The sequence below is a fragment of the Narcine bancroftii genome, chromosome 3 (genome assembly GCF_036971445.1).
Source record: "Narcine bancroftii isolate sNarBan1 chromosome 3, sNarBan1.hap1, whole genome shotgun sequence".
Taxonomy (NCBI): Eukaryota; Metazoa; Chordata; class Chondrichthyes; order Torpediniformes; family Narcinidae; genus Narcine; species Narcine bancroftii.
In genome coordinates, this window is record NC_091471.1 from 235,907,900 (window position 1) to 235,931,456 (window position 23,557).

A 23,557-nucleotide genomic window follows, 5' to 3' on the forward strand; every position below is an offset into this window, starting at 1 on the left:
CCCCAGTGCTGTACTGTGACAGACCCATCTCCACCAGGACTGTACCCCAGTGTTGTTCATTGACAGACCCGTCCCCACAAGGACTGAACCGCAGTGTTGTACAGTGACAGACCTATCCCCACCAGGTCTGTACCCCAGTTTTGTTCAGTGACAGACCTGTCCCCACCAGGACTGATCCCCAGTGTTGTTCAGTGACAGACCTGTCCCCACCAGAACTGATCCCCAGTGTTGTTCAGTAAAAGACCTGACTCCACCAGGACTGAACCCCAGTGTTGTTCAGTGACAGACTCGTCCCTAATAGGACTGAACCCCAGAGTTGTTCAGTGTCAGAACCGTTCCCACCAGGAATTAACCCCAGTGTTGTTCAGTGACAAACCTGTCTCCACCAGGTCCGTACCCCAGTGTTGTTCAGTGATAGACCTGTCCCCACCAGGACTGAACCCCAGTGTTGTACACAGATATAGCAAATAACAGCATGAAAAGACACAGCAAAGAAATAATGTTCAAATCGGGACAGATTTAGATGCCCAACAGAGCAGCGCACAGTTTATAAATGGATCAGTTTGACAATATATAGTGGCAAATGTGGGTGCAATTTCTGTAATGAGACCTCAGCATTCTGTTAGAGAAGGGAGTGGAAAGGGAGGTCTAATCTATGTCAGGAAGAAGAAATGTTTCAAGAGACTTCCCTGAGAGAGATTCCCTGTAAATAACCACTGGCGGGAACTCCCTGTGAATATTGTGCCACTCCCCTGCTCTCCCCATGAATATTCCCATAATTTCCAGCATCTCCCCGTGAATATTTCCCCCCACTTCCGGGGTCTTGCTATGAATACTCCCCCATCTCATCTGGGGTCTCGCTCTGAATATTCCACCCCACTCCTGCTGTCTCGCTGCAAATATTAACACACTTTTCCATACTCTCCGTTATTCCAGACATTGTGTGGCATTCCTTTTTCCCAGTTCCGTCTGCTCTCTGGAAGTGAAATGGTGATGGCTGGGTCAGTGTCTCAGCTGCACCCTGCCCCAGAGCAGATCAAGGGTCCTGGTACCCCCTGCCCAAGAGCAGTTCGTGTCCCTGTACCCCCTACCCCAAAGCGGATCGAGAACCCCAGTTCCCCTGCTCCAGAGCGGATCAAGACCCTGGTACCCCCTGCCCCAGAGTGCAGTGAGAGCCCTGGTACCCCCCAACCCCAGAGCAGATCGAGAGCCTTGGTACCCCCTGCTCACAGCAGAGCGTTTGTCCACATACATCATGCCCCAGACCTGATCGAGGGCCAGGTACCCACTCCTACGCCTGTCCAACATGCCTGCTCAGGGAGCAGCCGTCCCGTGCAACCGTTGATGGGCGCGTAGTGACAGGGCACGGGTGAAGCACTTGCCACACTGCCCGCACTGGAAGGGCTTCTCACCCGTGTGAACCCGCTGGTGCCGGGACAGCTTGCCCGATTCCATGAAGGCCCTGCCGCATGCACCACAGCGGTAGGGCCGCTCACCGGTGTGGGTGCGCTGGTGGGCTGCCAAGTTGCTAGAGGTGACAAAGCCCTTGCCACAGGCACCACACCGGTACGGCCGCTCGCCAGTGTGGGTGCGCTGGTGGGCTGCCAGGTTGCCCGAGGTGATGAAACCCTTGCCACAGGCGCCACAGCGGTAGGGTCGCTCGCCAGTGTGCAGCCGCCGGTGCTCGGCCAGCTTTCCCAGCTCCAGGAAGCCCCTGCCACACTCAGGGCAATGGTGCGGCCTCTCGCCGGTGTGGGTCAGCTGGTGCCGAGCGAGCTTGCTGGCCTCAGCAAAGCCCCGGCCGCACAGCCGGCAGCGGAAGGGCCGCTCGCCCGTGTGAGTGCGCTGATGCACAGCCAAGTTGGGTGAGGCAGCAAAGCCCTTGCCACACACGGTGCACTTGTAGGGCCGCTCGCCTGTGTGGGTGCGGCGGTGGGCCACTAGGTTGCTGGAGGAGACGAAGCTCTTGCCACACATCCGGCAGCCGTAGGGCTTGGTCCCACTATGCACCCTCCGGTGGTCCGTCAGGTTGCTGGAGGTAACAAAGGCCTTGCCACAGATGCCGCACTCAAAGGGTCGTTCGCCCCGGTGGTAGCGCTGGTGAGACTCCAGGACGCAGGCCCACCTGAAGAGCTTGCCACACAGGGAGCACTGGTAGTTGGCGCTCTGCTCCATACCAGCAGGTCCCACTGCCTCTGTCTGCCGGGTCTCCATCGCCTGGAAAAGCGCAAGAGCAAAGCTGGGGTAGTGCAACGTAAACAGTGTACTAAGGACTAACAGGAGCAAGAGTGAACCTGGATGGCATTCAAGTCTTTGGTAGGAACGCCGGAGGTCAGGTTAGAAGCCGGAGGAAGGATTTCCTAAGGATGCAGTTAGGGTCATGACAAGATGTGGCAAAGCTTATCTTAAGGGAAAATCCTGCCTGAGAAACTTCATGGAATTTTTTGAAGAAGTGACAAGCAGGCTGGATAAAGGAGAGGCCATGAAAGTTACGAATCTGGATTTTCAGAAGACCTCTAACAATGTGATGCTTGCATTCGTTTCAGGAGGAATAGATTACAAGGGCAGGGATGTGATGTGGGGACTTTATAAGGCCTTGCTAAGCCCTCACATGGAGTGTTGGGAGCAGTTTTGAGCTCCTCATTTCCGAAAGGATATGCTAATATTGGAAAGGGATCAGAGGAGATTCGCCAGGCAGATTCTGAGAATGAAAGGGTTATGAGGAATATGAGGAATGTTTGACAGCTCTAGAATTTAGAATGAGGTGGATCTCACTGAAACATTTCAAATGTTGAAAGGCATGGACAGAATTGATTTGTTTTCCATGGTGGGAGAGTCTGGGACTAAAGGACAAAACCAGGATTGAAGTGCATCTCTGTTCTACCTGAAGAAATTTCTTCAGCCAGAGGACGGTGTATCTGTGGAATTTGTTGCCACAGGCGGTTGTGGAGGCCGGGTCTTTGCATGTACTTAAGGCAGTGATTGATAGGTTTTTGATTTGCCAGGGTTGTGGGGAGAAGGCAGGGCAGTGGATCAGCTCATGATTGAATGGTGGGGCAGACTCAATGGGCTGACTATGTCTTATAGTCATACTGCTTCCCCACTGCTGAGGAGTCTGGGATGCAGAGGTGGGGAGATGGTTCCCTCTTCCTCATCAGTCCTCTCTCTCGCTTTCCCTAGTTCCCCCATTTCTACCCACACCCCCTGTTTCTTTCTCCTTACGCCAGAGTTTCCTGGCTTTACCTTGCGAGGCTCGACGTCTGCCACAGTGTCCGAACATTCACCAGGTCAGAGATCAGACGGACCGACGGCTATCAGCGGAGGGACCGGAAGGGGAAATGGCGGTGGTACGTACCACAATCCCTCGCGCACCAGAAACTGCCCAATGCTCGAATCATAGGAGACGACCTCCGGCAGCCCCGGGGGCGGGGGTAGAGGGAGGGAAGCAAGGCAAGAAGGAGCACTCCTTGCTACTCGAGCACCGCTTACCGCGCACTCCGGTGCCGGCCGGCCGCTTCGCCTTCTCTCCTCCACCTTTCCACACCCTGTGGCAACCGAAAATGGTCGAAGCTGGCGCAAGCTCTGCGACTGCGTCGCTCATTGACAACCCCCACAGCAGGACGCATGCGCGGAGACCCGCCGGCTGGCTTGCCGGGCTCGGCTGGCTGCCAGAACTCACGTCCCTCTGGCAGCGTAGCACGCATGCGCCAGCTCGCTTCCCTTTCTTTTTCTCCCTCGCCTTTGTTCTGCGTCGCCGTGGCAACCGCCTGCTGTCAATCGTTGCTTCCAGTCCCCGGGACCGTCTGTCAATCAGCAGGCTCCGCTGCGCGGGAGTGGCTCCAACCTTGGCAATGTCAGAGAAAAAGCGACTTCCTCCCCTCCCAAATGGAGCTTTATTTTAGGAAATGTTCCCTGCACAAGGTCCTATTCACCAGCGTGCAAACAGGCCCTTCATACCAACCTGCACAAACAATCCCTAATTGTAATGTAAAAATACATTAAATTTGTTACATGCAGACTATAACCTTTAAAAGCAAATAAATATTTGTGGAAAGGCCCTTCTAGTCTGTGCCGAACCATTTTTTTGCCTAGTCCCAGTTGGGATGCCATTCCAAAAGGAGGACATGGTTATAGGATACCATATACATATGATGTGTTTGAATTTGTGGTTTGTGCAATACGGTTTAAATTTTAAAATATTTTTTTTGAAATGCATGTCCTTTTTGGAAATGGCCACTCCACCTGCACCCAGTCCATAACCCTCCATACCTCTCTCATCATATACCCTGTCCAAATTCCACACTCTCAACACTCTCTGTATGAAGAAGTTCCCCTTCTGTTCCCCCTAAACTTTTCCCCTTTCATTCTTAACCCATATCCTCTGGCTTCTATCTCACCTACCCTCAGTGGAAGAAGCTGACCTACATTTACTCTGTTTAGCCCCCTCATAATTTTAAATACTTCAATCAAATCTCCCCTTATTTCAGATTCCTCTGTTCTACTGTAGGCCTCAGTTTTTTTCTTGTCCTGAGCATTGGCCCCTCTGTACTAGACAGTGATGAATCCAACAAGAATACTCTCCACAGTCCACCTGTAGAAATTTTCGAGAGTCTTTAGTGACATACTAAATCTCCACAAACACCACACGAAGTATAGCCACTGGCAAGCCTTCTTCATGATTGTATCGACATGGACAGACCTTCAGAGATGTTGACTCCCAGGAATTTGAAGTTCTTAATCCTTTCCACTGGTGAGCCCTCGATGAAGACTGGCTTGTTTAGTCCTGGTTTCCTCCTGAAGTCCACAATCAGCACCTTGGTTTTGCTGACACTGAGCACAAGATTGCTGGCATTGCAGCATTCAATGAATTGGTAGTGAATTGGATTCACAAGAAATGTCCTGTACTGACGACTGGTCCCACCACCCGACTCCTTCTCCGAGAGCCCGCATATAACCCTGGTTTCCTGCCTAAACCCTGAACCCCTCTGAAGCCTGTTCATGATCCCTATCTGTGTTCTAAGCTAAAAAAAGTATTACTTCTCTGTCCAGTCAAGTATCTACACTACACCCCCTCCTGTACGCTTCCTCATTGCCCTCGGTGATTCCGTTGACAACTGTGGTGTCATTGGCAAATTTTCCTCCTTCTCCCACTTTTTTAATCAGGCTTTTACCTATTTTTATAGATTCCCAATGATGGGCTCAGGTCTGAAACATTGATGGATTATACTTCCTATGGATGCTGCATGACCTGCTGAGTTTCTCCAGTGCCTCTGTATATCAGCCACCATGTCTCTCAGAGATGCTATTTTCAAGGTACTATATCCCTCTACTCCTTATCCCTCAACACTCGGCTCTACAACACTACCCCACTCCCACCCCCAATCCTTCTGCTCCACAACACTCCCCAAGTTCCTCCTCTCTCTGCGGTTGGGATTGAGAGAAGCTTCCTCCCCTCTCCAGTCTCTCTTCTACCCTCCCCTTCCCCCTCTCTTCCATCCTCCTCAATCCTCCTTCCTATTCCCCACCCTCTTCCCCTCCCCTTCCTCTCCTCCCCTTCCCTTCACGCTCCACATACTCCTGCCCCTCCCCTTTCTCCTTCCTCCTCCCCTCCCTCATTTTGTCCCCTCCCCTTCCCTCTCCTCCTCCATTCATTCCTTCCTTCCTCTTCCTCCCTCCCTTTTTTCCCTCCCTCCTTCCCCCTCCCCCCCCCCCCCCCACACCCCCCTCCACTTTCCTCTTTCCCTTCCCCCTCCCTTTCGGAGCTCCTCTCCACCAGTCTTTGAGGGAGGGGCGGTGGTGAGGTTGGAATGTGCCCTCCCCCTCCACACACCCCTCCCTCTTGGCTGCTGTTCCACCTGACCTAATCCTGCCTTCCCCCACATGGAGAGAAGGAGGAGGAGGAAGGGTCTGCACCTGAATCCATTCCGCTCCTCGCTGCAAGTGCTGCTGACCTCCCTTCCGTGGGCCACGGAGCCCCAGTCTCGCTGGACTCACCATATCCCGTAAGTCGGCACCTTCAAATGCGCCTTTATCCGCTGGAGACCCCATCTGGGTAAGCGCGGAGAAGCTTCCACCAGACCCCAAACAAATCACGAGTCCTCTTTTGTTCCTTTCCCTCTCTACCCCCACCCCAACCTCCCTCTCAGCCCCTGACCCTCTCCCGGCTGCGGGCGAAAAGTGAGGAAGAATTCAGCTCTGTCCCGCTTCTCCTCTCTGCGTGAGCTCCAACATCCGATATTGCTCTTTCAAAACTTAAACTCAATTTTCATATCTCTGCAACGTCTGAAGCTTTTCAAAAGCGGTTTCGCGTTTCGAAAGGTACACCCAAAACAGCGTGAAATGAATTCCTGACTGTTTGAACTGACTTGCACGGTGCATTTTATTAATGAGTGGATGTATTGATCAGCGTTGCAATTAATGTCTGCCGAGAGAGTGCAACAATCCTCTTTGGAACCTGCTCACGAGAGGCAAAACTATTTCTGAAAATGAACTCTGAGATGCAAAAGTTATTTACAAATAATTCCAAGAAGTAAAAAAAATTACTAAAATATAATTCAGAGAAGGAAAAGAAATTTAAAAATAATTCTAAGATGCAAAAAAATTATTTAAACAGTCATTCTGAGAAGCCAACGTTTATTTAAAATATAATTGTGAGATGCAAAAGTTATTAAAATATTAATCTGAAATTAAAAAAATTATTTAAAACATAATTCTGAGAATCAGGAAATATTAAAACAAATTCAATTAACACTAACATAAACAGCCGTGATTCGGTGTCTGGAAAAGGCAGTTTAAATATTCCCCAAAAAGCATCAAAATCCGACAATATTCCGTGCAATAATCCTGCCATCAGATTTGATCTGCTGGACGGTTCTTGAAATAATTTGTTGACACCACAAGGCTGATTCTCTCACCGTCCGTGAAATGGATCGTCCTTTAGCAGTGCGTCGGAGAGTTCAACTTCAGGGCTTGGAATATTAACGTTTTATTCCCCTACAGTTTGAACTGGGGTGTAATTGAGCAGAGGTTGGTGTCGAGTTGACGACCATTTGAAAATACACTTACTTGCACGGTGCATTTTATTAATGAGTGGATGTATTGATCAGCATTGTGATTAATGTCTGCCGAGAGAGTGCAACAATCCTCTTTGGAACCTGCTCATGAGAGGCAAAACTATTTCTGAAAATTAACTCTAAGAAGCAAACAATTATCATGAGAAGCAAAATTATTAAAAATTAATTCTGAGATCCAAAAATTATTAAAAAATAATCCTCAAAAGTAAAGGTGATTGAAAATATTTCTGAAAAGCAAAAAATATATTTAAAAATAATTCTGAGAAGCCAATGTTATTTAAAGAAATCATTCTCAGAAACAAAAGAATTATATAAAAGTTCTTACAAATAATTCAAATAAATAAAAAAAATGCTAAAATATAATTCAGAGAAGCAAAAAAAACAATTAAAAATAGTTCTGAGAAGTAAAAACATTATTCAAATAATTCTGAAGCAAAAGAAATCGTAAAAAGAATAATTATCAAAAAGTAATTTGGAGAAGTAAAGGTTATTAAAAATAATTCTGAACAATGATTTAAGCAATAATCCTGAGAAGCAAATAAGATTTTAAAAATAATCCTGAGAAGCAAAAGTTTTACAAAATCATTCTTAGAAGCAAAAAAAAATCTACAATATAATTCTGAGGTGCAAAAATTATTAAAAAGTAATCCCGAGAAGCAACAAATTATTTAAACAGATATTCTGAAAAGCAAAATTATTTTTAAAATACTTCTGAGAAGGAAACAATTGTTTAAAAAATAATTATGTAAAGAAATAGTTCTGTGAAGCATAAGACTTTAAAAAGTAATTTTGAGAAGTAAAACAATGTATTAAAATATAATTCTGATAACAAGAAAATTATTTACAACATTATTCTGTGAAGCAAACAATTATTAAAATAATTCTGATATGCAAAACATTATTTAAACACCAATTCTGAGCAGCAAAAAAAAATCCGAGAAGCAGAAAGACAGCAGCTATTTATGACTTGGTTGGTATCTGGAAAAGGCAGTGTAAATATTCCCCAAAAAGCATCAAAATCCGACAATATTCCGTGCAATAATCCTGCCATCGGATTTGATCTGCTGGACGGTTCTTGAAACAATTTGTAGACACCACAAAGCTAATTCTCTCACTGTCCGTGAAATGGGTCGTCCTTCAGTGCTGTGTCAGAGAGTTCAACTTCACGGCTTGGAATATTAACGTTTTATTTCCCCTACGATTTGAACTGGGGTGTTATCGAGCAGAGGTCAGTGTCAAGTTGCCGACCATTTGAAAATACATTACTTGCATGGTGCATTTTATTAATGAGTGGATGTATTGATCAGTGTTGCGATTAATGTCTGCTGAGAGAGTGCTCACGAGAGGCAAAACTATTTCTGAAAATTAACTCTAAGAAACAAATAACTATTATGAGAAGCAAAAGTTATTTAAAAATAATTCTGAGAAGCAAACAAATTGTTAAAAAATAATTTTGAGGTGCAAAATGTTATTAAAATATAACCCGAGAAACAAAAATATGATATAAAAATAATTCTGAGAGGTAAAAAATTATTTAGAAAAATAATTCTGAGATGCAAAGGTTCTTAAAATCTGATGCCGAGAAGTAAATTTTGGAGTGCAGGAGAGCGAGGCGCGATCTAACAGAGGTGAACAAAACCAGGGAGGGACAGATCAGGAGATGCAGAGTCTTGATCAGAATTGGGATATCAGTAACCAGAAGACACAGCTTTAAAGTTGGGGGATGGAGTGGGTGCAGTGGGGGGGGAGGGGGTGAGAGATTTAACAAGAACCTGAGGGGTAACAGTTTTATACAGAGAATGGTGGGTGTATGCAACTGGCTGTCGGAGGGGAGGGTTGGGGTGGGTGTGTGCAACTGGCTGTCGGAGGGGAGGGTTGGGGCAGGGACTATTGCAAGGTTTGAACGGATCCATAGATAGGATGGGTTTAGAGGGATAGGGGCAGGTGGGACCAGTCTGGGTTGGACAGATCCATGAATTGGATGGGTTTAGAGGGATAGAGGCAGGTGGGACCAGTGTGGGTGGGACGGATCCATGGATAGGATGGGTTTAGAGGGATAGAGGCAGGTGGGACCAGTATGGGTGGAATGGATCCAAGGATAGAATGGGTTTAGAGGAATAGGGGCAGGTGGGACAGTGTGGTTGGGACAGATCCATGGATAGGGTGCATTTAGAGGAATAGGGGTAGGTGGAACTAGTCTGGGTGGAATGGCCCCATGGATAGGACGGGTTTAGAGGGATAGGGGAAGGTGGGACCAGTGTGGGTGGAATGGGTCCATGGATAGGATGGGTTTAGAGGGATAGGGGCAGGTGGGTGGGACATTTTGATTGGTGTGGGGACCATGTAACTAATTATTTTGTTTTAATGTTACATTTTAAAGTCCTCATTAACTTAAAAGTAATTATTTTGTGTTAAGTTAAAATACAAATACTGTCAGAAGTAATTAATTTGAGTTCTAAATTTTAATTTTAAAATCCCACTGTTAACTGTAATTATCTTGTCAATATTACGTAAAAATCCCCCATAAGTTAGTAATTATTCTGTGTTCATGTTAAATTTAACAATCCCCTCAAAGTTAACACAGATTATATTGTGTTAATGTTAAATTTTAAAATCCTCACTAATTTAAAAGTAATCATTTTGAGTTTTCATGTTAACTTTTGAAATCCTCACTTTGTTAATATTAAATTAAAAATCCTCACAATGTTAACGATAATTATTTTGTGTTAATATTAAACCCACTAAGTTCAAAGTAATTATTTGGACACGTGGGATTCCAACTTTATTGCTATTAGTGAGACTTGGTTGCAGGAGGGGCAGGACTCAATGTTCAATGCTCAATGTTCCGGGGTTCTGTTGTTTTGACATGAGGAAGGAAGGGAGAGGAGTGGCATTGCTCGTTAGGGAAAATATCACAGCTGTGCTCAGGCAGGGCAGCCCAGAGGGCTCATCTACTGAGGTGTGATCACACTCATGGGGTTGTAATGCGTGTCAAAAGAACCAAAGACTTGTTGATCCAAACCAAGGCTTTTATTAACTAAAAGACTGGAGCATATCACAAGTAGGTCGACCAGTCCAGAATGACTTGGTCTGGCTAGGAGCAATCCTTTAAGACCTGCCAGTAGGTGTGGCTACACTCTCAGCCAATCACAGCCTACACTACCATCTGTATATATACACATTGGTGATAGAATCTGTACTATCACACCGTCTAATAGTCAGAGAGAATTGGAGGGGCAAATCTGTAGGGAGATAACAGACCGATGTAAGAAGCAGATTTTAACTTTCCACATATTAACTGGGACTGCCATACTGTAAGAGGGCTGGATGTGTTCAGGAAAGTTTTCTAAATCAATATATAGAGGTTTTAACAAGACAGGACAGATGACAGAAGTATGTGTAGGGGAACATTTTGGGGCCATTATGTCAATTGTTTCAGAATCAGGATTTATTATCATGAAGAAGTAACAAAATTCAGTTTTTTGGATCATAGTGCAAATATTCTTATTACGACTTTATCATCAAAAAAGCAAAAATAACAGTGCATAAAAAGCCAGGCAGTGCCTTTGGTTCATTGATCATTTTGGAATCTGGTGGCAGTGGGGAAGAAACCGTCCTTGTGCCGCTGATGCTCGTCTTCAGGCTCCTGGACCTTTTCCCCGATGGTAGCAGAGTGAAGTGGGCCTGGCCTGGGGAGTGGTGGGGGGTCTGTGAGGATAGAGGCCGCTTTTTGAAGACCCCACCTCATGTCGATGTCCTCGATGGAGTGAAGTCTGGTGCCCGTGATGTCACAGGCCAAGTGAACAACCCTCTGGAGTTTATTCTTGTCCTGAGAGTTGGCGTCTCCATACCAGGCAGTGATGGAACCAGCCAGAATGTTCTCCACAGTCCACCTGTAGAGGTTTACGAGAGACTTCGGTGACAGACTAAACCTCCTCAGAACCCTTCACAAAGTAAAGAAAGGAGTCACGTGATGGAGTAGTGGCCGGTCGGGGATCTCCAGCCCTCTCCGGAAAAGTTTAAAAGAAACACAGAAAACACAAAGGCACAAACACAAAAATTAAAATAAAGTGAAAGTAAAGGTGGGAAGAAAATGGCAGCGAAGAAAGAAAAGTCGAAAGCAACGGGAAGAAGAGAAGAAGAAAAGACATTGGAAGAAGAAGGTGAAGGCCTTACCTGTTCGAGGAGGCTCGCCGCGGAGAGAGAAGCCCGCTCCCTCAGGTCAGTCGAAGTCCCGAGCTCAGGACTACAAAAATGGCTCACAGAGCCAAGCAAAAGTGCGCAACCGTGCATGCACGAAAAAAAAACACTGACGGGAGGGGGGACCAGCTGAGGAGTCAATCTCCACAGCGAGAATGACAGCCACAGCACAACAACAAGATGAGAACATAGAAAACAACGAGAACAAGAAAGAAGAGAGTAAAAAGAAATCAAGGAAACAACAGATGACCAACCCAGAGGAAGAAGAAGAGGAAGAACATAGAGAAATGGAAGAAGAAGGGAATGGCAAGACAATGGATATATATATTTTTTTTAAATATATGGAATCAGTAAAAGAATGGCAATCACAAGAATTTAGTGAAATAAAAAGAAGAATTAAAAGTACAGAAGAAAAAATGAATAGATTAGAGATGGTCATGTCAGATATAGGAAAAAGAGTGGACAAGGTGGAAGAACGAGAAACAGCTGTAGAAATGGAAGTAGAGGACATAAAAGAGAAATTAGAAGAATCTAATAAAAAAGTTAAAGAGACACAAGAGCTGTTAGCTCAGAAGATAGATATAATGGAAAATTATAATAGAAGAAATAATATAAAGATAGTGGGCCTTAAGGAAGATGAAGAAGGCAAGAATATGAGAGAATTTATAAAAGATTGGATACCCAGGGTCCTAGGAAGACCAGAATTACAGGAAGAAATGGAAATAGAAAGGGCACACAGAACATTAGCACCTAAACCACAGCCACAACAAAAACCAAGATCCATTTTAGTAAAATTCCTAAGATATATAACAAGAGAAAATATATTGGAGAAAGCAATGAAGAAAATAAGAGAAGACAAAAAGCCACTGGAATACAAAGGTCAAAAAATTTTTTTCTATCCAGACATAAGTTTTGAACTCCTGAAGAAGAGAAAGGAGTTTAATACAGCAAAAACGATCCTATGGAAAAAAGGATATAAATTTATGCTAAAGTACCCAGCGGTACTTAAAATAGTTATTCCAGGGCAGCAAAACAGGCTATTCTCGGATCCGGAGGAAGCACGAAAATTTGCAGAACAACTACAAAATGGACAGAGAGATGAAGACATGTAACGAGAGGAAAAATGACCACGAACTATATGTATGTGTATATATATAAACTCTGCATGCCAAACTGCATGAGTTTTTCAAGCTTTGTTGGGACCAAGGAAAACTGCCTCAGGATCTTCGTGATGCCACCATCATCACCCTGTACAAAAACAAAGGCGAGAAATCAGACTGCTCAAACTACAGGGGAATCACGTTGCTCTCCATTGCAGGCAAAATCTTCGCTAGGATTCTACTAAATAGAATAATACCTAGTGTCGCCGAGAATATTCTCCCAGAATCACAGTGCGGCTTTCGCGCAAACAGAGGAACCACTGACATGGTCTTTGCCCTCAGACAGCTCCAAGAAAAGTGCAGAGAACAAAACAAAGGACTCTACATCACCTTTGTTGACCTCACCAAAGCCTTCGACACCGTGAGCAGGAAAGGGCTTTGGCAAATACTAGAGTGCATCGGATGTCCCCCAAAGTTCCTCAACATGATTATCCAACTGCACGAAAACCAACAAGGTCGGGTCAGATACAGCAATGAGCTCTCTGAACCCTTCTCCATTAACAATGGCGTGAAGCAAGGCTGTGTTCTCGCACCAACCCTCTTTTCAATCTTCTTCAGCATGATGCTGAACCAAGCCATGAAAGACCCCAACAATGAAGACGCTGTTTACATCCGGTACCACACGGATGGCAGTCTCTTCAATCTGAGGCGCCTGCAAGCTCACACCAAGACACAAGAGAAACTTGTCCGTGAACTACTCTTTGCAGATGATGCCGCTTTAGTTGCCCATTCAGAGCCAGCTCTTCAGCGCTTGACGTCCTGCTTTGCGGAAACTGCCAAAATGTTTGGCCTGAAAGTCAGCCTGAAGAAAACTGAGGTCCTCCATCAGCCAGCTCCCCACCATGACTACCAGCACCCCCACATCTCCATCGGGCACACAAAACTCAAAACGGTCAACCAGTTTACCTATCTCGGCTGCACCATTTCATCAGATGCAAGGATCGACAATGAGATAGACAACAGACTCGCCAAGGCAAATAGCGCCTTTGGAAGACTACACAAAAGAGTCTGGAAAAACAACCAACTGAAAAACCTCACAAAGATAAGCATATACAGAGCCGTTGTCATACCCACACTCCTGTTCGGCTCCGAATCATGGGTCCTCTACCGGCATCACCTACGGCTCCTAGAACGCTTCCACCAGCGTTGTCTCCGCTCCATCCTCAACATCCATTGGAGCGCTTTCATCCCTAACATCGAAGTACTCGAGATGGCAGAGGTCGACAGCATCGAGTCCACGCTGCTGAAGATCCAGCTGCGCTGGATGGGTCACGTCTCCAGAATGGAGGACCATCGCCTTCCCAAGAACGTGTTATATGGCGAGCTCTCCACTGGCCACCGTGACAGAGGTGCACCAAAGAAAAGGTACAAGGACTGCCTAAAGAAATCTCTTGGTGCCTGCCACATTGACCACTGCCAGTGGGCTGATATCGCCTCAAACCGTGCATCTTGGCGCCTCACAGTTTGGCGGGCAGCAACCTCCTTTGAAGAAGACCGCAGAGCCCACCTCACTGACAAAAGGCAAAGGAGGAAAAACCCAACACCCAACCCCAACCAACCAATTTTCCCCTGCAGCCGCTGCAACCGTGTCTGCCTGTCCCGCATCGGACTTGTCAGCCACAAACGAGCCTGCAGCTGGCGTGGACTTTTACCCCCTCCATAAATCTTCGTCCGCGAAGCCAAGCCAAAGATATATATATATGTGTGTGTGTGTGTGTATGTATATTTGTGTGTACATGAGTGTATCCGTATTTAAAAGAAAATATATAGAGTATAGATAAGAATGAATAAGGGAAAGAAAGGGAAGAGAGGAAGTAAGGAGGGAATTAAGAGAGTGACCTTTGTTGTATATGAAAATTAAAATCTTTTCTCTGGGGGCTGGGTGGGGAGGAGTTACGGTCACTGCGAAATCAGTTGACACTTGCGAGTGAATTCGCAAATCCAAATGGAGAAGGTAGATGTGGTTGCCCGACAAGGGATAAAGAGCAACTCAGGAAGGGGAGGGGATAGTGGGGTTAAAGAAATTTTAGATAGGAGAATAAGGGAAATGTTTGATGTTTTAGAAATGTTGTCTTATAAAGTGTTCAAAACAAGAAAGCAGAAATGGATAAGAAGGAAAGGTGATGATGACGAAACGGAAAGGGAAGATAAACAAAGTATGAAATGGCTACGTTGAACTATATGACTTTAAATATTAACGGAATACATAACCAAATCAAAAGGAAGAAACTGCAAGAAACACATTGAACTGAAATGGAGCAGAAGAAATTAAAGAGAGATTGGATAGGACATGTAACAGCAGCGTCATATAATTCAAAAGCTAGAGGAGTAGCTATATTAATCAGTAAAAATGTACCAATTAAAATAGAAGAGGAAATAATCGATCCAGCAGGGAGATATGTAATGATAAAATGTCAGATAAATTCAGAGTTTTGGAATTTACTCAATGTATATTCACCTAACGAAGAAGATCAAAAATGTATGCAAGATATTTTTTTGAAGATAGCAGACACGCAAGGGAACATACTAATAGGAGGGGATTTCAACCTTAATTTGGATTCAAACATGGATAAAACTGGGAAAAAAATTAACAGAAAGAACAAAGTAACCAAATTTATAATTAAATCGACGCAAGAAATGCAACTTTTGGATATATGGAGGAAACAACACCCAAAGGAAAAGGAATATTCATATTATTCGGGTAGACATAAAACATACTCAAGAATAGACCTATTCCTGTTATCATCTCACATGCAAGACAGAGTTAGAAAAACAGAATATAAAGCTAGAATATTATCGGACCACTCACCCCTGATATTGACAATAGAGTTAGAGGACATCCATCCAAGAATGTATAGATGGAGATTAAACTTCATGCTACTTAAAAGGCAGGATTTTAGAGAATTCATTGAATGACAAATTAAAATGTACTTTGAAATAAATACGGAATCAGTGAAAGATAAGTTTATACTATGGGACGCAATGAAAGCGTTCATCAGAGGGCAAATAATAAGTTATGTAACCAAGATGAAGAAGGACTACAATCAGGAAACAGAGTAGTTGGAAAGGGAAATAGCAAATATAGAAAAAGAATTAGCAATGAAGGAAGACACAACTAAAAGAAGAGAATTGGCAGATAAAAAAATAAAATATGAAACATTACAAACATATAAGGTGGAGAAGAAAATAATGAAGACAAAACAGAAATATGAACTAGGAGAAAAAATGCACAAAATTCTAGCATGGCAGCTTAAGACAGAACAAACTAAAAGAATGGTATTGGCATCAAGGAAAAAAGACAAACAAATCACATATAATCCAACGGAGATTAATGAAAACTTCAGAAAATTCTACGAACAATTATACCAAACTGAAAACGAAGGGAAAGAAGACAAAATAGATGAATTTTTAACTAAAATTGAACTACCAAAATTACAAATAGAGGAACAAAATAAATTAACAGAACCATTTGAAATAGTAGAAATACAAGAGATAATAAACAAAACTACCGAATAATAAAACACCAGGAGAGGATGGATTCCCAATAGAATTCTATAAAACATTTAGAGATTTATTAATTCCTCCCCTCCTGGAAGTAATCAACCAGATTGATAAAACACAAAGCTTACCAGATTCATGCAAAACAGCAATAATTACAGTAATACCAAAGACAGGGAAAGATCCACTCGCACCAGCGTCATATAGACCAATATCTTTACATAACACAGATTATAAAATAATAGCTAAACTATTAGCAAACAGATTAGCTGACTATGTACCAAAAATAGTAAATCTAGACCAAACTGGATTTATTAAAAAAAGACGAACAACAGACAATATTTGTAAATTTATTAACTTAATTCATGCAGTAGAAGGAAATAAAGCTCCAACAGTAGCGGTTGCTTTAGACGCAGAGAAGGCCTTTGACAGAGTAGAATGGAATTATTTATTCAAAGTACTACAAAAATTCAGTTTACCAGAGAAATATATTAATTGGATTAAAGCATTATATAAGGGGCCATTGGCGAAAGTGACAGTAAATGGATATATATATTAAAACAATTTAAATTAAGCAGATCAACAAGGCAGGGATGCCCACTATCACCCTTATTGTTCGCGTTAGCCATAGAACCACTAGCAGAACTGATAAGAACAGAAAATAAAATAAAAGGGATAAAAATAAAAGACAAGGAATATAAAATCAGTTTATTTGCAGATGACGTTATAGTATACTTAACAGAACCAGAAATATCAATAAAAGAATTACATAAGAAATTGAAGGAATATGGAGAAGTTTCAGGATACAAGATTAACGCAAATAAAAGTGAAGCAATGCCAATGAATAATGCGGATTTCTCAAAATTTACGAAAGAATCACCATTCAGATGGCAAATGCAAGCAATACGATACCTAGGTATACAAATAAATAAAAACCTCGGACATCTATATAAACTCAATTATTATCCACTAATTAAAAAATTACAAGACGACTTAGAGCATTGGAAAGACTTACCACTAACACTAATAGGAAGGATAAATTGTATTAAAATGAACATTTTCCCAAGGATACAATACCTATTTCAGGCATTGCCAATACACTTGACGGAGAAATTCTTCAAGGAGTTAAAGAAAATAATAAGGAAATTTTTATGGAAAGGGGGGAAACCGAGGATAGCACTAGATAAATTAACAGAATGGTATAAACAAGGAGGCTTACAACTGCCAAACTTTAAATTTATTATAGAGCCGCACAATTAAGATACCTATCAGATTTTTATCAAACAAGGGAAAAAGCCAGATTGGACTAGATTAGAACTAGATAAAATAGGGGAGAAGATACCCAAACATATATTATATAAATGGGATGAAAAATTGGTACAACGTAGGAATTCTCCAGTATTAGATCATCTGCTCAATATTTGGAAGAAGATTTATGTAGAAAGGAATAAAACAAATTACCAACTATCAAAACTAATAATGACGCAAAATCAGCTAATCCCTTTTACAATAGATAACCTTTCCTTTTGAGAATGGGAGAAAAAAGGGATCAAAAGAATAGAAAATTGCTTTTCAGGAATAAAATTATTATCCTTTGAACAAATGAAGGATAAATACAATATAACTCACGATACAGTGTTGGCATACTACCAACTGAAATCCTACTTGAATGACAAATTGGGAAGCAGTCTGAGGTTACTAGAGGGAAGAAATTTTGAATATGTGATTACAGACACAATGATAATCAAAAAATTTATCACAAATATGTATATTAAACTACAAGAAAAGGAGAATGAGGAAACGAATGGTAAAACTAAACAAAAATGGGAACAAGATCTAAACATAAAGATAAAGAAGGAAAGATGGGAAAAGTTATGCTCAGGAACTATGAGAAATACAATAAATACGAGGTTACGTATGATACAACATAACTGGATACACAGGCTATATATTACACCTCAAAAGTTAAATAAATGGGACCCAACAGTATCTGACAGATGTTTTCGCTGTAAAAAGGAAATGGGAACAACAATTCATGCAATCTGGACAAGTGAAAAAATTTTGGGAAGATCTAAACCAGATATTAAATAAAATCACAAAAAGCAATATACCAAAAAACCCAGAGATCTTCCTCCTAAGTAACATAAAAAACAAAGAATTTGGACTTGATTTGGATGGTGCACAAAAAAAGATTTGTTAATATAGCTCTAGCTGTAGCAAAAAAATGTATTATGTCAGCCTGGAAATTAGAAGATAACTTGAGAATACAACAATGGTATATAGAAATGAATAAATGTATTCCATTAGAAAAAATGACATATAATTTAAGAAATAATATTACAATATTTGAACAAATATGGGAGCCATACATGAAACACAATAGAAGAAACCTACCGGGGACATCTACCACCTAAAATGACAGAAGGAGAAGGGAATGAAAAGAATTGACTCAGTGGAATTTCTTGTTTATTTTTATTGAGTGACAACATTGTTTGACGGGTTTAATGTATCTTAGATTCTGAACTTTAAATGAATGAGAGGGGCGGTAGGGAGGGTGGGATCGGAAGGGGGGGGGGGTGAAAACGACACTGTATATATTTGAAAAGGAAAATGTATGTATCTTGATCAATGTGGTTTATAGTGTGAAAAATAAAAATAAAAAAAAAAGAACCCTTCACAAAGTCTCACTGCTGATTAGCCACCTTTGTGATTGCCTCAACGTGGAGGCTCCAGGACAGATCCCCAGAGATGTTGACCCCCAGGAATTTGACATTCCTGACCCTCAATGAGGACTGGATCGTGTTCCCCAACTCCTTCCTGATGCCCACAATCATCTCCTTGGTTTTGCTGATATTGAGTAAGGTTGTTGTTGTGACCCCATTCAACGAGCTGATGCACCTCCCTCCTGTTCCCTTCCTCGTTGCCATCTGTGATTCTGCCAACGACCTGGGTGTCATCGGCAAACTTGTAGGCAGCACTGGAATTGTGCCCGGCCACACAGTCGTGGGTGTTTAACGAGTAGAGCAGTGGGGTAAGCACAGAGCCTTTGGGGGCATTTGTGTTGGTCGTCAGTAAGGAGGAGACGTTGTTTCCAATTCATACTGACTGTGGTCTCTGATGAGGAAGTCAAGGATTCAGTTGCAGAGGTGGGTACAGAGGCCCAGAGTTTGGAGCTTGTTGACCAGCACTGAGGGAATAATGGTGTTGAAGGCCGAGCTGTAGTCAATGAAGAGCAGCTGTGTGTATGAGTTGCTGTTTTCGAGGTGATCCAGAGCTGAGTGGAGAGCCAGCGATACTGCGTCTGCTGTGGAGCGATTGTGTTGATAGGCGAATTGCAGCAGATCCAGACCTTGGCTCAGGAACGTGTTCATTCTGGCCTCGACCAGCCTCTCGAAGCATTTAATCACGGTAAAAGTTAGTGCTGCTGGGTGGTTGATGTTGAGGCAGCTCACGCTGCTCTTCTCGGGCACCGGGATGACTAATGCCCTTTTGAAGCAGGTGGGAACCTCTGACTGAAGCAGGGAGAGATTGAAAATGTCCGTGAACACTCCGGCTGGTTGGTTTGTGCCAGGGAACATTTACTTTTGAAGTTTTAAACATGTGTTTTTTTAAACCTATTATTTTGTTCTTATTTTGATTTCCATTTTTAAAAGTTTATTTTCCTCGAGTTTTTTTTTTGCCGGATGCTTGAGGCTGCCATCAGCTTGAATTCCACAGACCAGGTGTTTTACTTTAATATCTGCCTGCCTTAAGGCAAATGAGACAATATAAGCAGTGCCCCTAATAATAGAAGAAAGAGAGTCCCTTCGAGGATTCACCTCCAGCCTCACAGACCCCTGTTCGATCCCTCAGCCACTCGAGCTCCAGGTCCGAACCTCCAACACGATCAGGAAGCCTTCAGCACCCGAGGCCCTTTCACTGACCGCAAGTCGGCCGCAACCTGTGTAGCCCTTTGCTGGTCCACCGCCGTGGTCATCCCCCTCGTGCGATTTCCATCTTGGTTTACGCCATGCCATAATTATGTCAACCTCCTGCAGGAGCTCTTTCGTTAGCGACGAGGCTGGATGCATCGCAGAGCAGGCTGGTTGCTGCAGAGAAACGGATGAGAGGTCAATCCATAGGGCCATAAGGGTGGCAGAGAGGATCATTGGAGTCTCCCACACCCCCATCGACGTGATTACCAGGATCGTTGTCTGGAGAGGGGGGGCAAAATCATTGAGGACCCCTTCCACACAGTAACTTTCAGCTGCCCCCATCAGGGAAAGAGATAGAAGTGTCAGAACCAGCACCACCAGGCTGAACATAGAACATAAAACACTACAGCATAGTACAGGCCCTTTGGCCCTCAATATTGTGCCGAACCATATATTACTTACTAAAAATACTAACTTCTCCCTACCACCTGGTGGTGCTGGTTCTGACACCTCTGTATCTCTTTCCCTGATGGGGGCAGCTGAAAGTTGCTATGTGGAAGGGGTCCTCAATGATTTTACACCCCCTCTCCAGACAACGATCCTGGTAATCACGTCGCGACTCCAATGATCCTCTCTGCCACCCTTATGGCCCTGTGGATTGACCTCTCATCTGTTTCTCAGCAGCAACCAGCCTGCTCTGCGATGCATCCAGCCTTGTCGCTCACGAAAGAGCTCCTGCAGGAGGTTGACGTGATGGTGGCACGGCAAAAACCAAGATGGAAATCGCACGGGGGGATGACCACGGCGGTGGACCAGCAAAGGGCTCAACAGCTGAAGGATCTACACAGGCTGTGGCCGACGCGGTCGGTGAAAGGGCCTCGGGCACTGAAGGCTTCCTGATCATGTCGGAGGTTTGGATCTAGAGCTTGGGTGGCTGAGGGATCGAACAGGGGTCTGTGAGGCTGGAGGTGAATCCTCGAAGGGACTCTCTCTCCTATTCCTCCATCCATGTGTCTGTCTAACAGTCTCTGAAATGGTCCCAATGTTCCAGCCTCCACCACCACCCCTGGCCAGACATTCCAGGTCCCCCTCCAATCTCTGTGTAAAAAAACCTACCCTGGTGTCTCCCCTAAACTCCCCTCCCTTCACTTTGTACAGATGTCCTCTGGTGTTTGCTGATCCCGCCCTGGGTAACAGGTACAGATAAGATCTACCTTATCTCTACCTCTCAGACCTCTTCAAGTCTCCTCTCATCCTTCTTCGCTCCAAAGAGAAAAGTCCAAGCTCTGCTAACTTTGCCTCATTAGACGTTTCCCAATCCAGACACTGTCCTGGTGAATCTCCTCTGCACCCTCTCCATAGCTTCCCCATCCTTCCTGTAATGAGGTGACCAGAACTGAACACAATACTCTAAGTGTGGTCTCACCAGAGATTGGTAGAGTTGCAACATGACCTCTCTACTCCCGAACTTAAATCCCCCCCCCCCCATTAATGAAGCCCAGCATCCCATAGGCCTTCTTAACTCTCCTATCAATCCATGCGGTAACCTTTGGGGATGTATGGATTTGGACCCCAAGGTCCCTCTGTTCATCCACACTCTTAACCCTGGACTCAGCCTCCTGGTTTGTCCTTCCAAAATACATCACCTCACACTTACCTGGACTGAATGCCATCTGCACTTCTCTGCCCAACTCTGCATTCTGTCGATATCTTCGTCACCTTTGACAACCTTCAGCTCCATCCACACTTCCTCCAACCTTCAGCTCCATCCACCACCTCCTCCAACCTTCAGCTCCATTCACACCTCCTCCAACCTTCAGCTCCATTCACACCTCCTCCAACCTTCAGCTCCATCCACACCTCCTCCAACCTTCATATCATCCAGAAACTTATTGACCCAACCTTCCGCCTCTTCATCCAGGTCCTTTATAAAAATCCCAAAGAGCCAGGGTCCCAGAACAGATCCCTGTGGCCCCTCCATTAGTCATCCACCTCCAGGCAGAAAATGTTCCGTCCACGACAACTCTCTGCTTTCTACCTGCCAGCCAATATTTTATCCACGCAGCCAGTTTTCCACTAAACCCGTGACTCATGACTTTCTAGATGAATCTCTCGTGGAGGACCTTTGTCAAATGCCTTGCTAAAATCTATATAGACCACATTAACTGTCCTACTCTCATCAACGGCTTATTCCCACCGCCAGTGAAAATGATGCTGAGCAACCAAAGGAACTGCTCGCACTAACCATCCGTAGGTACAAAAACAATATCTATTTATTTATGCGTATATTTCAGTATTTGTCCTGCATGTGTACTGTTTGTCTGTGTGTGTGTTAGGTCTGGTTTGTGTGTCTGAGTGTTCTATACCAAGGACGCTCGGGTTGTACTTGTGCAATCAGGTGACAATAAACTTGACCTGACTTGAGATGGCTTGTGATGTGTGGTAACAGCGGCAGTGACCATCAAACAGATCGACCTCAACCTTTGATTTAAACGAAGATTAACCTTCCCCCACTCTAGTTTAACCCTGGGTTTAAAAGCCTCAGACTGTGAAAGCAGAAATTTAACCCGGTGCTCAACATCTAACACATTGGCTCGTAAAATAATCTGTAATTTTCAAAGGTCAGTACAATCACAGACGATCATGTAACAAGCCTTTAATGCTGGTTTTAAGATTTCTTTCTCCCTTGTTTTTTACCATAATTAAATGAAGTTCAAAATCTCACCGACTTAAATTGCAAATTGCATTTCAGTTCAGACTGAACTGAAGACTGAAGACTGAAACTTCTCCGAACACACAACAAGTAAAGGCCCTTCAACCCATACATCTCTGTTGAACATAGGTCCGAATCAAACAACAGGTAAATCCATAGAATAGAAACAGGCCCTTCAGCCCTTCTAGTCTGTGCCGATGTATTATTCCACCTTGCCCCCCCCCCCCTCCAGACAACGATCCTGGTAATCACGTCGATGGGGGTGTGGGGGACTCCAGTGATCCTCTCTGCCACCCTTATGGCCCTGTGGATTGACTTCTCATCCGTTTCTCTGCAGCAACCAGCCTGCTCTGCGATGCATCCAGCCTTGTCGCTCACGAAAGAGCTCCTGCAGGAGGTTGACGTGATGGTGGCACGGCAAAAACCAACCCAGTCCATATCCATTCATACACCTTCTCTTCGAGTCAGTCATTGTACCCTGAGGTCTCTCTGTTCTATAATACTCCCCACCGTTTACCGTGTCGGTCCCCGTACCCCGACGTCTCTCTGTTCTGCAACACTCTCCACCGTTCACCATGTCGGTCCCATACCCTGACGTCTCTCTGTTCTAACACATTCCCCACTGTTCACCGTGTTGGTCCCTGTAACTCAAAGTCTCTCTGTTCTGCAACACTCCCCACCGTTCACCATGTCAGTCCTATACCCCGAGGTCTCTCTGTTCTACAACACTCCCCACTGTTCACCATGTTGGTCCGCATACCCTGAGGTCTCTCTGTTCTGCAACACTCCCAATCATTCACTGTGTCGGTCCCTGTACCTCGAGATCTCTCTGTTCTGCAACACTCCCCACCATTCACCATGTCAGTCCCCATACCCCAAGATCTCTTAATTAGACCCATAAAACAGGTCTTTTCTGGTCTGTGCTGAACTATTATTCTGACTTGTGCCACTGACCTTCACCCAGTCCATTACCCTCCATCCCCCACCTATTCATGTACC

General features: G+C 44.1%; 2 protein-coding genes across 4 annotated transcripts in view; one reads left to right on the forward strand and one right to left on the reverse strand.

Annotated features, from left to right (window-relative positions):
- Positions 1-518: 518 nt before the first annotated feature.
- On the reverse strand, positions 519-3,675 carry LOC138756421 (zinc finger protein 79-like). Of its 3 annotated transcripts, none has more exons than XM_069922917.1 (2): positions 3,356-3,675; positions 519-2,217 (listed from the first exon to the last, which is right to left on the reverse strand). In XM_069922917.1, the coding sequence occupies exon 2, from the start codon at positions 2,212-2,214 to the stop codon at positions 1,315-1,317; it is 900 nt and encodes a 299-aa protein (XP_069779018.1). In that variant the 5' UTR covers positions 2,215-2,217; positions 3,356-3,675; the 3' UTR covers positions 519-1,314. The 3 variants fall into 3 exon arrangements, with proteins under 3 accessions (XP_069779018.1, XP_069779017.1, XP_069779019.1); XM_069922916.1 differs by having other exon boundaries at positions 3,490-3,674; XM_069922918.1 differs by lacking the exon at positions 3,356-3,675 and adding an exon at positions 3,244-3,344.
- Positions 3,676-5,189: 1,514 nt separating this feature from the next.
- The window catches only part of LOC138756422 (uncharacterized), a 34,931-nt gene continuing 16,563 nt past the window's right edge, over positions 5,190-23,557 (forward strand). Inside the window, exons 1-2 of the mRNA XM_069922919.1 lie at positions 5,190-5,313; positions 22,598-22,705. The gene's annotated coding sequence lies outside the window, so the exon portion shown is untranslated. The remainder of the gene's footprint in view (positions 5,314-22,597; positions 22,706-23,557) is intronic.

Coding starts and splice junctions, on each gene's coding strand:
- LOC138756421 (XM_069922917.1), bottom strand. CDS start 2,214: ATGGAGACCCGGCAGACAGAGGCAGTGGGACCTGCTGGTATGGAGCAG.